Source organism: Chionomys nivalis, chromosome 8, assembly GCF_950005125.1.
Source record: "Chionomys nivalis chromosome 8, mChiNiv1.1, whole genome shotgun sequence".
Taxonomy (NCBI): Eukaryota; Metazoa; Chordata; class Mammalia; order Rodentia; family Cricetidae; genus Chionomys; species Chionomys nivalis.
This window is the reverse complement of record NC_080093.1, coordinates 86331330-86344027: the sequence shown is the minus strand read 5'-3', so window position 1 is coordinate 86344027 and position 12698 is coordinate 86331330. Positions and strand designations below refer to the sequence as shown.

Sequence of the window (12698 nt, the reverse complement as noted above, 5' to 3'; positions counted from 1 at the left end):
AGAGGGGCCGCCATGGGCAGGAATCCCCAGGAGAGAGGGGTGGCCATGGGCAGGAATCCCCAGGAGAGAGGGTGGCCATGGGCAGGAATTCTCAGTAGAGAAGGCGGCCATGGGCAGGAATCCTCAGGAGAGAAGGGCGGCCATGGGCAGGAATCCCCAGGAGAGAAGGGCCGCCATGGGCAGGAATCCCCAGGAGAGAAGGGTGGCCATGGGCAGGAATCTTCAGGAGAGAGGGTGGCCATGGGCAGGAATCACTAGGAGAGAGGGTGGCCATGGGCAGGAATCACTAGGAGAGAGGGTGGCCATGGGCAGGAATCCCCAGGAGAGAAGGGCAGTCATGGGCAGGAATCTGCAGTAGAGAGGGGCGGCCATGTGCAGGAATCTGCAGTAGAGAGGGGCGGACATGGGCAGGAATCCCTAGGAGAGAAGGGCAGCCATGGGCAGGAATCCCCAGGAGAGAAGGGCGGCCATGGGCAGGAATCCTCAGCTCTTAGCCTGGAGACTGGAGATACTTGCTAGAAAGGATTTCCCAGGTCCTTCCCAACAGAGCAGAGATGCCTCTTGGGCCACTGCTGTGTCAGGCATCCAGCTGGTGCCTTACCCGACAAGCTCAAAGGAATCCTCTCCCTATAGCCCGAATGCAGCCCTGGAGTCTATATGGGCCCAGAACCCGCTCATCCCACTTGGGCGGTTTCCTAAATCACTTCGGTTCCGGCTTGTTCAACAATAAAACGAGGCCATAGTCACACTGCCTTCACCCCGCCCCCTCCCACACAGTGACACTTGAGTGCTAGCTGGTGAGCTGGAAGGCCAGGAGGGCTTGAGGGATGAGAGTGGGTGCACAGACTATCACGGAGGGTCCCCTCCCACCCCAGACTGTCACAGCTGCAGTTGGCAGTGGCCCCCGTTTCCTGCAGTGCCTCCTCTTCAGCGCGGCAAAGAGAAAACTTGGCAACTCAGACTCACCCTCATCCGGCCCAGCCTCAGGTTCTTCATTGTCTCTACTGCCACACCGGGCTGGGCATTCTCCAGGCCGCTCTACTGGGCCCACTGGGGAGCCCTACGGGACACACTGAGGGGCTGCACCCCATCTCTGTGCCTTTGAGGGCTAAGGATCCCCAACAGAAGTGTGAGCTCCTTAGCCCCGCCTGGAGCTGAGCCGAGTCCTGGATGATCCTACCCTGGCTCAATGTCACCGTCGTTACTTCCCACGCAGGTGACAGGGTTTGACAGTGTGGACGATGAGTCCAAGCACAGTGACCACATGTTCTCAGAAAAGAGTCCCAGTCCAGACCTCTGGACCAGCGAGCAGAACCCACCCTACAGCTACTACCTGTACTACATGTATGCCAACATCATGGTGCTGAACAACCTTCGCAGGTGGGTGAGGTGGTGCTGGAGTGAGCCCGTGTTCCACACGTGTGATCCATGGGTCTGTGTTCACTTCTGCCAACACGCGCACCCAAACAGCTACTTAAATTTATCGCAGCTGCTCACCCATGCGGGCATGCACATGAGGAGGCTCATGCCAGTACAGACATGAGTCCTGTGTACAGCGATGCTGTACATTTGAACGCGCGTGTTCATATGTGCACATTCACCAGCACACATCTCTATGTGGCGTTGTAGATCCTTGGGACATGGAAGAGACCTAGGACATGCAGACACATATGCATGCTTGTTTACTGCCGTTCAGCCATCTGCACACATGCATTTGTGCTTTGGAAAAACGTAACTGCACGTGATTGGCAGAGTCCAGGCACAGGAGAGATGGGGGTGAAGCATGTTCAGTCGACATAAGCCCTAAGCTGGTCTCCTGTGCCCAGGGGACACAGGACACAATCACACTCCCTTCTCTATGAGTCTGATATTCCTTTACCTTCTTTTGGGAGCATGGCCTCTCACTAACTAGCACAGAGTCAACCTAAGATTGTGGTGTGGAGGCTTAGAATTGAGTTGAGGAAAGAGCATGGCACCAGGGTGGAGGGGGTTGGTCCTAGCTCTGGGAGACAGGCTTTCCAGGTCTGGCTTTGTCACTGACCTGCTCAGTGTCTTCCACACGTCACCCTCTGGGCCTTTGCTAATTTCTATGGCAAAGAGTTTGCTCTTGGTTTCTCATGATGGATGGAGGCCACAGTCCTGGAAAGCAGGGAAGGGAGGAAGGGTGAAGGAAGCCAGGGCCTCTCTCTATTGCTATTCCTCTGCCCTGGAAGTCAAGTCTCTCGGCTTCTGCGTCATAGGAGGGGCAGTTTCTAGGCTGCACTGGGTTAGCTGTGCTGACCATGCCACGGGGATGTTCCCCCTGGAGTGTGTCCTGGGCTGGGGGTGTGGGCAAGGTAAACCAGGGGCATGTCCTCACCTGGAGCCCCCCTTCCACAGGGAACGAGGCCTGAGCACGTTCCTGTTCCGGCCTCACTGTGGGGAAGCAGGCTCCATCACCCATCTAGTGTCCGCCTTCCTGACTGCAGACAACATTTCCCATGGGCTCCTCCTCAAGAAGGTAGGTGGACCACTCCCCGAGGCCATGCTGAGTGTGCTGGGTTTCCATCTCCTCCCCAACCCCAGAATGGAGGTCAGTGGAGCTGGAGGCCATAGCTTCTGGAGGGTTGGGATACCTGCAGTCTTCTTAGGTTCACTGACTATTTTTACTTAATTGTTTTAATATATTTTGATCATTTTCTTTCCCCTCTAATTTCTCCCTACCTCCCTTCACAACGTCATGCGCGCTCTCTCTCTCTCTCTTTCTCTCTCTCTCCTCTCTCCCTCCCTTCCTCCTTCTCTTCCTCAACAACAAACAAAACAAATTAATGCAGGAAAAACAACAAACAAAAACAACCAGATTCAGCAGTGCTGTGGTTTACTCGCACGCTTTTAATCCCAGCATTTGGGAGACAGGGGCAGGCGAATCTCTGTGAGTTCGGGGATAGCCTGGTCTACAGAGTGAGTTCTTGGACAGCCAGAGCTGTTACACAGTGTAACCCTATCTTGAAAAAAGAAAAAAAAGAAGTTGGGTTCACTTTTAATCATAAAATAACCAAAATCATGATTTAGATTTTAAAAAAAGTAAACCGAAAATGCCTCCTTACTTTATAGAAGCAGCGCCAGTTACTTAGTATTTCCAGCCCCCTTTTCTTAAAGACTAATTTTTTAAAATTATGTTTATACATGTGTGTCTGTGTGTGGGTCCGAGCATGAGTGAGTGCAGGGGCCTGCAGAGGCTGTCCTGTCCCTTGGACGGGAATTAAGGTTATTGTGAACTGCCCCCAACGTAACTCGGGTCCTCTACAAGAGCACTGCCTGCTGTGGGCCATCTCCCCCAGCCACCTTCCTCTATAGCATAATCTTTACACAATGTTAAGCACAGAATTGGGATTCCTCCACACTGACTAACAGCCCTTGTTCTGCGCTGCAATATTCCTAGGCCCCTCATTCTAGAGGCTTTGGACAAAGGATCCACATGAGGTCCGTAGTTGACTCAGATAGTCCCCAGTGGTGGCCACAGCAGCCATCTAGCTTCTGCTTTGTGCAGGTGATGTCACTGAATCTGGGTACTCAGCTATGCTACGTCCCCTTGCTACATCCCCTTGCTATGGTCCTGACATCCTCTCTCTGGTCACACGTGTAAGGGACAGTGCTACAGCAGGGAACTATAGCACAAAGCCTGCCTCCTCCCTTCAGGTTAGGTCTCCGAGGGGCTAGAGTGTGTACAGCCCTCTTCTGGTCACTTCCTCACTGCCCTGTTCAAACACCTAACAGGCAGCATCTTTAAGGGGGAGGGGCCTAGCTTGGCTCACACTTTGAAGGATACAGTCCATCGCGCAGGGAGGTAATGATACTCGGGTTATGTTGCATCTGAAGTCCGGAAGTGGAAGATGGGTGGGAAGTGGGTCCTAGCTATTAGAAAACTTCAAGTTTTATAATGAAAACCAGTGACCCACCTCCTCTGGCGAGGTTCTATTTTCTAAAGGTTCCACAACCTTCCAAAACAGTGCCACCAGCTGGTGACCCAATACTCAAAAACACAAACCTATGAAGGATATTTTATATCCAAACCAATGGAAGTCCAAACTTGAATGTTTCTCACACATATGGGGATTCTTGTGACCTGTCCACCCTGTGCAGACAGTAAGATGTGGCCTCTCAAGCCAGAAGCGGGTATTTCCAACAGTGGGCAGGACTCCCCGCATGTCACAGCAATGAGAGGACTGCAGGCAGTAGAGACGGGTGGGCCTGGACATCGCAGCTTTCGTGGTCCAGACACTCGCAGCCTCGGGTTTCCGTCGGCATTGGCCAACCCTCTGGCATGAGTCTCATGAGTTCGCTGTTCTTTTGCAGAGTCCTGTACTGCAGTATCTCTACTACCTGGCTCAGATCCCTATTGCCATGTCTCCTCTCAGTAACAACAGCCTGTTTCTGGAATATTCAAAGAACCCGCTTCGGGAATTCCTGCACAAGGGACTGCATGTCTCGCTCTCCACTGATGACCCTATGCAGTTCCACTACACCAAGGTGAGAATGTGGGGTTTCAGGGGTGCTCCACAGCCACCAGTCCTGGGGCTTCCCACCCTGCCACTGTGAGAATGTGGGGGTTCAGGGGTGGTCCACAGCCACCGGTCCTGGGACTTCCCACCCTGCCACTGTGAGAATGTAGGGATTTAGGGGTGCTCCACAGCCATCAGTCCTGGGGCTCCCTAGCCTGCCACTGTGAGGATGTGGGGGAGTTCAGTGGTGGTCCACAGCCAACAGTCCTGGGGCTCCCCAGCCTGCCACTGTTTGGGGGTAATGTGACTTGGTGGAGTCAAGGGGTGAGTCTATGGTGAGGGGAGTCTTTGCCTTTCTCTCCATTACACCTTTTTTTATTTTGATGTATCGCTGTGATCTTGGTAGAGTTATTAGAACACTCCATATTGTCTTCCTTTCTATTTGTGCAGTGGGCAGAAAGCACCCTCTTCCCTAAGCTAATGGAGTCTAATAGCCTAATACACCATGCATCCAGAAATTGAGGCAAAATTTTCTAGATTAATAGTATTTGCCCCTTTGGGGGAGAGCAGGTTTCACTGTATAGCCATGGCTGGCTAGAACCTAGAACTCTCTATGTAGACCAGGTTGGCCTTGAAATCACAGAGATCTTCCTGCTTCTGCCTATGCCTCTGGAATGCCGGGATTGAAGGTGTGTGCCACCATATCTGGCTTTGCTAGTAGTATCTTCATGACTGTGCTTTGGGTCTCTGGGAGGAGAGAAGGGAAGGATGATGTCACGCATGGGTAACACCCACGAGAGTTCCCAGAGCATTCCACTGGTGCTGACAAGATCAGCCACCGATTAGCAAGCAATAGGAGCTACAGAGTCCTGGGCCCTTGACACCCAGAATGGAAACCTTCAAGGGGCTTCCTCCCGTCTTTGTTGTGTCCATTGCTTTTTATGGTGTGAAAAAGTAGGAATGCTTTTAAAAATATTTACAAACTTATTTTAAAACAGTAATATACTACTCTGGTTTCTCTTCTGAGTGTAAAAATCTTTCACCTTTAAAAAATAGTACTGTATCGGTTTGCTGCCAGTAATCCAGCACTGGGGGGCTGAGGCAGTGGGACCCAGAGTTGGGGGCCAGCATCAAAACAAAAACAACCAAGAAACTAAAAACAATGATGATGACAATAACACACACACACACACACATACACACACCTCCACCCATCCCGAAATAGTAATGGAATCATTAAATATTGTATAAATAGCAAAAAAACATGTTAAGAAAATATTTCCCAAAACAGCAATCCCAAGAGGAGTGGTGTTGTTCTGCAGTTTGCTTTAATGTCTCACTAATAGGAGACAGCTGGGTTCCCATCTCTGCACGCATTCAGTTTCCTGAAGAGTGGATGAAAGCAATCCTGCCTCGCAACAGCTACACAGTTGGCAAAAGAAGTTGGCAAAAGGTCTCTGAATCCCAGAGGCCTTTGTCAGCGCAGTTTAAGACCCTCAGCTGGAGGCAATAGGCAGGAAAGAAAGGGCTGGCGATGGACAGCAGACAGTTCCCGGTCAGAGCAGGGCTGTGGCTAAGCCCAGCCCCTTGGGACTGCAGCATCTCCCCATGGGGGAGGGGGAGCCTTTCTTGTTCGTATTTAATGTTACATTTTACTCATTTTAACTTCTATTTTTGGACATTTTAATGAAAATAGTCTGTTAAATAAAAAGCAAAGCTAGTCAGGAGCAGTGGTGCATGCCTTTAATCCCAGCATTCGGGAGGCAGAGGCAGACAGATCTCTGAGTTCGAGGCCAGCCTGGTCTACAAAGAGAGTTCCAGGACGGCTGGGATTGTGACACAGAGAAACCCTGTCTCCAAAGACAAAACAAAACAAAAACAAAAAAGTAAAGCAAAAAGCAGGTACTAAAATTGTGCCTGATTCAGAGGAAGGACTGGGCCTGGAGAGATGGCTCAGCAATTACCAAGCGCTGGTGCTCTTCCAGGGGACCAGCGTTTAATGCCCAGCACCCACATGGCAGCTCAAGACTAGCTCCGCTCCAGGGGATTCGACACCCTCACAGATACACAGACAAGACACCAATGCACATAAAACAAAATGAATTATTGAACATGTGCCAGACTACAGGGGCGCTGAGCTTTTGAGGCAGGCTGCTGGCCTTGTGTGTGAGCTCCAGCAGAAAGCTCAACAGCTCAACTCAGGCTCGACCTTGATTACAACAACTCAGCTCCGGTTGGATAAATGAGGCCCTGGAATGGAGCTACTGATCATACTGCACCAGTTAATCACACTGCACCAGTTAATCACACTGCACCAGTTAATCACACTGCACAAATTAATCACACACTGCAACACTTAATCACACTGCACCAGTTAATCACACTGCACCAGTTAATCACACTGCACAAATTAATCACACACTGCAACACTTAATCACACTGCAACACTTAATCACACTGCACCAGTTAATCACACTGCAACAGTTAATCACACTGCACCAGTTAATCACACTGCACTAGTTAATCACACTGCATCAGTTAATCACACTGTAAGAGTTAATCACACTGCACCAGTTAATCACACTGTAAGAGTTAATCACACTGTAACAGTTAATCACACTGTAAGTATTAATCACACTGTAACAGTTAATCCATTGTACCAGTTAACCATGTAACAGTTAATCACACTGCACCAGTTAATCACACTGTACCAGTTAATCACACTGCACCAGTTATCACACTACAACAGTTATCACACTACAACAGTTATCACACTGCACCAGTTATCACACTGCACCAGTTATCACACTACAACAGTTATCACACTGCAACAGTTATCACACTGCAACAGTTATCACACTGCAACAGTTATCACACTGCACCAGTTATCACACTGCACCAGTTATCACACCGCAACAGTTATCACACCGCACCAGTTATCACACCGCACCAGTTATCACACCGCAACAGTTATCACACCGCAACAGTTATCACACCGCAACAGTTATCACACTGCAACAGTTATCACACTGCACCAGTTATCACACTGCAACAGTTATCACACTGCAACAGTTATCACACTGCACCAGTTATCACACTGCAACAGTTATCACACTGCAACAGTTATCACACTGCAACAGTTATCACACTGCACCAGTTATCACACTGCAACAGTTATCACACTGCAACAGTTATCACACTGCACCAGTTATCACACTGCACCAGTTATCACACTGCACCAGTTATCACACTGCAACAGTTATCACACTGCACCAGTTATCACACTGCACCAGTTATCACACTGCAACAGTTATCACACTGCAACAGTTATCACACTGCAACAGTTATCACACTGCAACAGTTAACTGGTTGAATTGCTTGACCAGCTGTTGCCAGTTAGGGTTCCCTCTGTTCACTTCTGTTTCTCTGTCAAAGCCTCCATCACTTGATGGTCAATCTCAGAGGCTGCTGCTTTGGGTCGCACTTACAGATCCTTGCTTTGTTAGTTGGCATGAATGTTCCTTCATTTACCTAAGGAGCCTCCCTTTTTGATAAGGACTCTCACAGAAGAGCAGGACCCAACCTGCTAGGCCCTCAGTGCCGGTGAGCAAACAAACCTAGAAGTTTCCGTGATTTATCTCATGTGGTGACCCGCAGCTGCACACAAACAGATGGGTGCGAGCCAGTAGAGGAAACCCACGCGAGAGCGCTTTTTGTGTCCGAGGCTGCAGTGCTGTCTCACCTAACCCGTGTGCTCGGGGCGGGGTCTAGGAAGCACTCATGGAGGAGTATGCCATCGCAGCCCAGGTGTGGAAGCTGAGCACATGCGACCTGTGTGAGATCGCCAGGAACAGCGTGCTGCAGAGCGGCCTCTCGCATCAGGTGCGTGTGATTGGCTGGCCCATCCTTTCCCCCTTCATATATAAGCACAGAGACCTCTGTGCACGGGGTACCTTCTAGGCACTGGGATAGGTGACAAGCTGAACAAGCCAGGTCTCAGGAGCCCTGACATTCAGGCTCCAGGAGAAACCTCAGGGGCCATCATGGCTGCCCCTCATCTACCTCAGACCTGCCCTCAGCCCCGCCTTCCCTGGCCGCCCTCCTCAGTCCCCTTATTTTTCGCCATAGCATGCCACACTTGCAGACACTGTGCCATGCATTTTCTTATGTGTTTTTTCATTTCCCTTTTGAATGGAAGTTGAGAGCAGAGGCTTATTTCATGCTATGTCCCCAGGCCCTAAAACAGTTCTGGCAAGAGCAGGCACTGAGTGCACACACGAGATTCGGCACTTCAGTATGGCTCCCTTAAGAACAGACGTGGAGCCAACACTGAGAACCTGGGCGTCTGCTCAGGGGATGTCATCTGAACAGGAAGAGGGTTCTTACGGGGTCTTGGGAGATGACAGTTAAATGTCTAAGTGCCATGTGAGTTGTTCTGGGATCCAGCCTCTCCAAGAACACAGAACTGCCTGCCCACGTTACCTCTCAGGAGGGATTCCTCTTCTGCTTTCCACCCAGCATAGGCCTATGAGTTCTGTAATTCTCTCTCACAACAAAGGAGCGAATGACCAAGTGGTCGGGATCATGACCCAGAGGTCTGGGGAGATTTGGAGTCCCATGGGAGGAAGATGTCCGCATTGAGGATCAGCTTCAGGGACACTAGTTGTGTTGGGGTTCGTGTCAAAGCTGTCTGTGCGGATACAGAAATGAATCTGGTCTCACTTCTCTTTCTCTTGGCCCACAGGAGAAACAGAAGTTTTTGGGACAGAACTATTACAAAGAAGGACCAGAGGGCAACGATATCCGAAAGACGAACGTGGCACAGATCCGGATGGCCTTCCGCTACGAGACCCTGTGCAATGAGCTCAGCTTCCTGTCCGATGCCATGAAGTCGGAGGAGATCACAGCCCTGACCAAATAGGCGCGGGCACCACACACGCTCTCACCTCGGGTTTCAAGTCTGCTGGGGCTAATGGCGGCCAGGATCTCACTAGGGCTTTCGTCTGTGTCGAGGCTGCCTCTGAAGAAATCTCAAATCCCGATTTTGGTTGCACTTTATAAACATGCCTATTCTGTTAGCATTTCTGAGCCAGACGCTGGCCACCTCCCGGGGGCAGGGGAGCCGGGAGCCGGCACTTGTGTATACTTGTTCCTCGTTTTCCACGTCTCTCGTGTGATTGCAGTGCGTATATGGTTGGGCCCGAATGTCAAGTGACTTAGGCCGGTGTGGTATCCGCCATGCTCCTCTCAGCATCTGATTGGCTGGCTGCCTTACACCCCCTTCAACGTTCCCTTTCATAAAGGGGCTACCTTGAGAGAAAATGAGGGTCTCCTGTTGATTTGTGCAGTTTTTAAAAATGGGGTTCTTCATGTTTAGCACCCCCTTCCTTTCTCGTCAGGAAGCCTAGTGTACCCACTGATGCCGTCACTCCTGTCGTGTTAGTTCCCTCAGTTAGGACTCGGTGAGTCACCACAGACCGAGCTCTGTGAATCCATCCCATGGACCACTTTAGAGGTTCTGGGGCTGTTCACGCCATAGTTGCCTTTTAATGAAGGCCCCCAAAAAGCATAGGACCAGAGGACCTCTGTTCCTTTTGATTCTAATATCCTATGATTGTGACTGCTACCACCTTCCCCTGGGAGTCAGAGCAGGGCAGTCAAACACTCTGAAGGACACAGGTCCCTGATTCAGTCTTTTCCCTACTCTTCCTTTAGGCCTCACAAATGTTAGATTTTTTTTAAGTTACTTTAATATGGTGCATTTTATTTGAGAGCACAGATTTCTTCAGAAGCTATCATGGTCCCAGGACCAGGCAGAAAAGTTTTTAATGTCAGTGTGGTGTTACACTTTATCAGACCACTCATCTCTGTTACTAGTGCCTAGAACACAGTAGGTGCTCAATAAATGCATATGAAAGAATTGAACGACTTCCTCTTTTAGTATCTGTTACGTGCAGAATACTCAACAATGTTCAGACTTTCCTAGCTATTCACAAGGCAGAAGTCCTTCTGTATCATTGTTAAATGAACCTAATTTTACCTGGAAGATGTGTATTTGATTCTAGACCATCTCACCCTGTGACTGTCATTCTTCAGTGGCCACATAACCTATGGAGCCACATCATCCTTCTACTAGGCAAATCTCCTATCTTACATGGCTGACTATGAAACCGAATGAAAGCCTGTCGTCGCTGAGGGACTGTTTTTGAAAAGCCTCCATTTGTACACATTTGCCTAAACATAGTATTGTACAGTTTTTTCATTGTAACGATTACTTTTAAAAAAAAAAAAGCTACAAATAAAGTCTCTTAGGATTATGACTCAGTGGAGCAAATATTTACTGTTTTAAGATGGGGTAGAGTGAAAAGCTGTGAGAAGTGGGGGCATTAACATGGAAAACTCTGAGCTTGCTGGCTTCTGCCCACCCACAGGCAGCAGCAGAGCCATGCCTTGAGCTTTTCCCTGGCGCTGTCTTAAGTCTGTTTGCCAGCATGTCCTGAGTCTTACATGTCCTAAAAGCTACCCAGGCTTCTTTTTCTAACACTGTGTTTTATTACATCCTGTATTTCACTGACCCTCTTGGGGGTAGGGATGAATCCCTGCTTTTGCTTGCTTTAGTTTGGAAGCAAAGGCAAGAGTAATGGAGCCAGGTTTCTAAAGAGACAGATCCCATGCAATGCTCTCTGGCCAATTCCTAAGGGCGGACAGTGGCCTTATATCCTACTTAAACTGTGCTGCTGAAAACCGTCCTGCTTGGTGAATCTGCTCGCTTTGTCTGGAACGATAGCAGGTTTGAGAGCGAGTCTAGCTCACCCAGTAGTTACTGCTTGCTGAGGGGTGGGCTCTTCCTCTGGGTCTAAACACAAATGAAGGTGACTGGTTTGTGATGCACATACCGTCCTATGCCTGCACCGCGACTGCAATGCCAACAAAAGGGACACAACACAGACAAGCAGACTCTGGGCTTCTGTGCTCTCACTTATAACGGACATTCTGTAGAAGACGATGAAGAGCTAAGCCTATAGAGTGGCATATTTATCCAAGTAGATTTGAGGAGGCTTTTGATACCAGTGTGCTCTTCTTCAAGTATGGCTGACGGGCACCAGCGAACTCACCTCTAAGCGGCCACCTCCTTCTGCTTTCCCTCTTGGGCAGTGAGGCTTAAGGCACTTCTATAGTGATATTTTATCTGTGCTTTAACAAATAAAGTTTGCTTGAAGATCAGAGGGTGGAGCCAGCCAGTAGTTAACCATCGAGGCCAGGCACACACCTTTGATGCCAGGGCTTGGGAGGCACATGCCTTTAACCCCAGCACTAGGGGGGTGGAGACAGGATCTTGGGGACACCCTTTCAGGCTGAGGAGCTGGCGAGGTAAGAAGTGGCTGTGGCTTGCTCGTTTGTCTCTCTCATCTTTCGGCAACTACCCCTCTATCTGACTCCGGGTTTCTATTAAGACCAATCAGAATTCGCACTACACACTTCTCTAGTGACTTCCTTTTACACGGAGAACACACAACTGCCAGGGAGCAGTGTTCAACCCTCTATTCTGTCTAGTGGGTAGTAGGGCAGAAAGGTAAGCAGAGCCACGTCTCTGTTTATACTGCCAATGTGTTGCACCTCGTCAATGTGGGTGGTGAGCTGGCAATGTAAGCTTCAGTTGAGAGACACCCCCAAAGCAAGGAAACTCCCAACACTTGCAAATGCAAATTATTTGGATTATCTTTTAATGAATCCAACTTCCCAGTGTTAAAAATCAGGGAACCAAAAGGTTTCCAAGCAGCCTTATTACCCAGAGATAGATTAATACAAGGAAATCATCTCAAAACATAGCACACAACACAATTCCCAGAGCACAATATAAAAGTCTTCTAATAAATATAGATATTTAGTATATAAGAATTTGAAATTGCACATCGTATCAGTTTCTCTCAAGAATAAAGGAGGTTCTGCTGCCCTTGGCCTTTACATCAGTACACAGTCAAACTCTGTTCTAAAACCCAGTGTTTATGGCGTCCATGGTACTGAGTGAGCATAGCACTAACGGTCCAAATTACAAAAATTCCCCAGAGCAGGAGGCAGTTCACACGCCTCGGAAGGCACACGGCTCCTTACGATGGTAAATGCATTTAAGTACTCCTCATTTTAAGACAAAGCTGAACAGAGTAGAAAAGTGTGTATTTACCATGAGACAAAGCTGCCACTTTTATGACCAGACAC

General features: G+C 49.2%; 1 protein-coding gene across 6 annotated transcripts in view; it reads left to right on the top strand.

Annotated features, from left to right (window-relative positions):
* Ampd3 (adenosine monophosphate deaminase 3) overlaps nt 1-10767 on the top strand; it is a 49059-nt gene extending 38292 nt beyond the window's left edge. For all 6 annotated transcript variants that reach the window (XM_057778457.1, XM_057778460.1, XM_057778458.1 and 3 more), the window contains 5 exons: nt 1217-1380; nt 2380-2500; nt 4336-4509; nt 8253-8363; nt 9226-10767. In XM_057778457.1, coding sequence (XP_057634440.1) covers nt 1217-1380; nt 2380-2500; nt 4336-4509; nt 8253-8363; nt 9226-9402 — 747 coding nt within the window. In that variant the 3' untranslated portion in view covers nt 9403-10767. The remainder of the gene's footprint in view (nt 1-1216; nt 1381-2379; nt 2501-4335; nt 4510-8252; nt 8364-9225) is intronic.
* The last annotated feature ends 1931 nt before the right edge of the window (nt 10768-12698 follow it).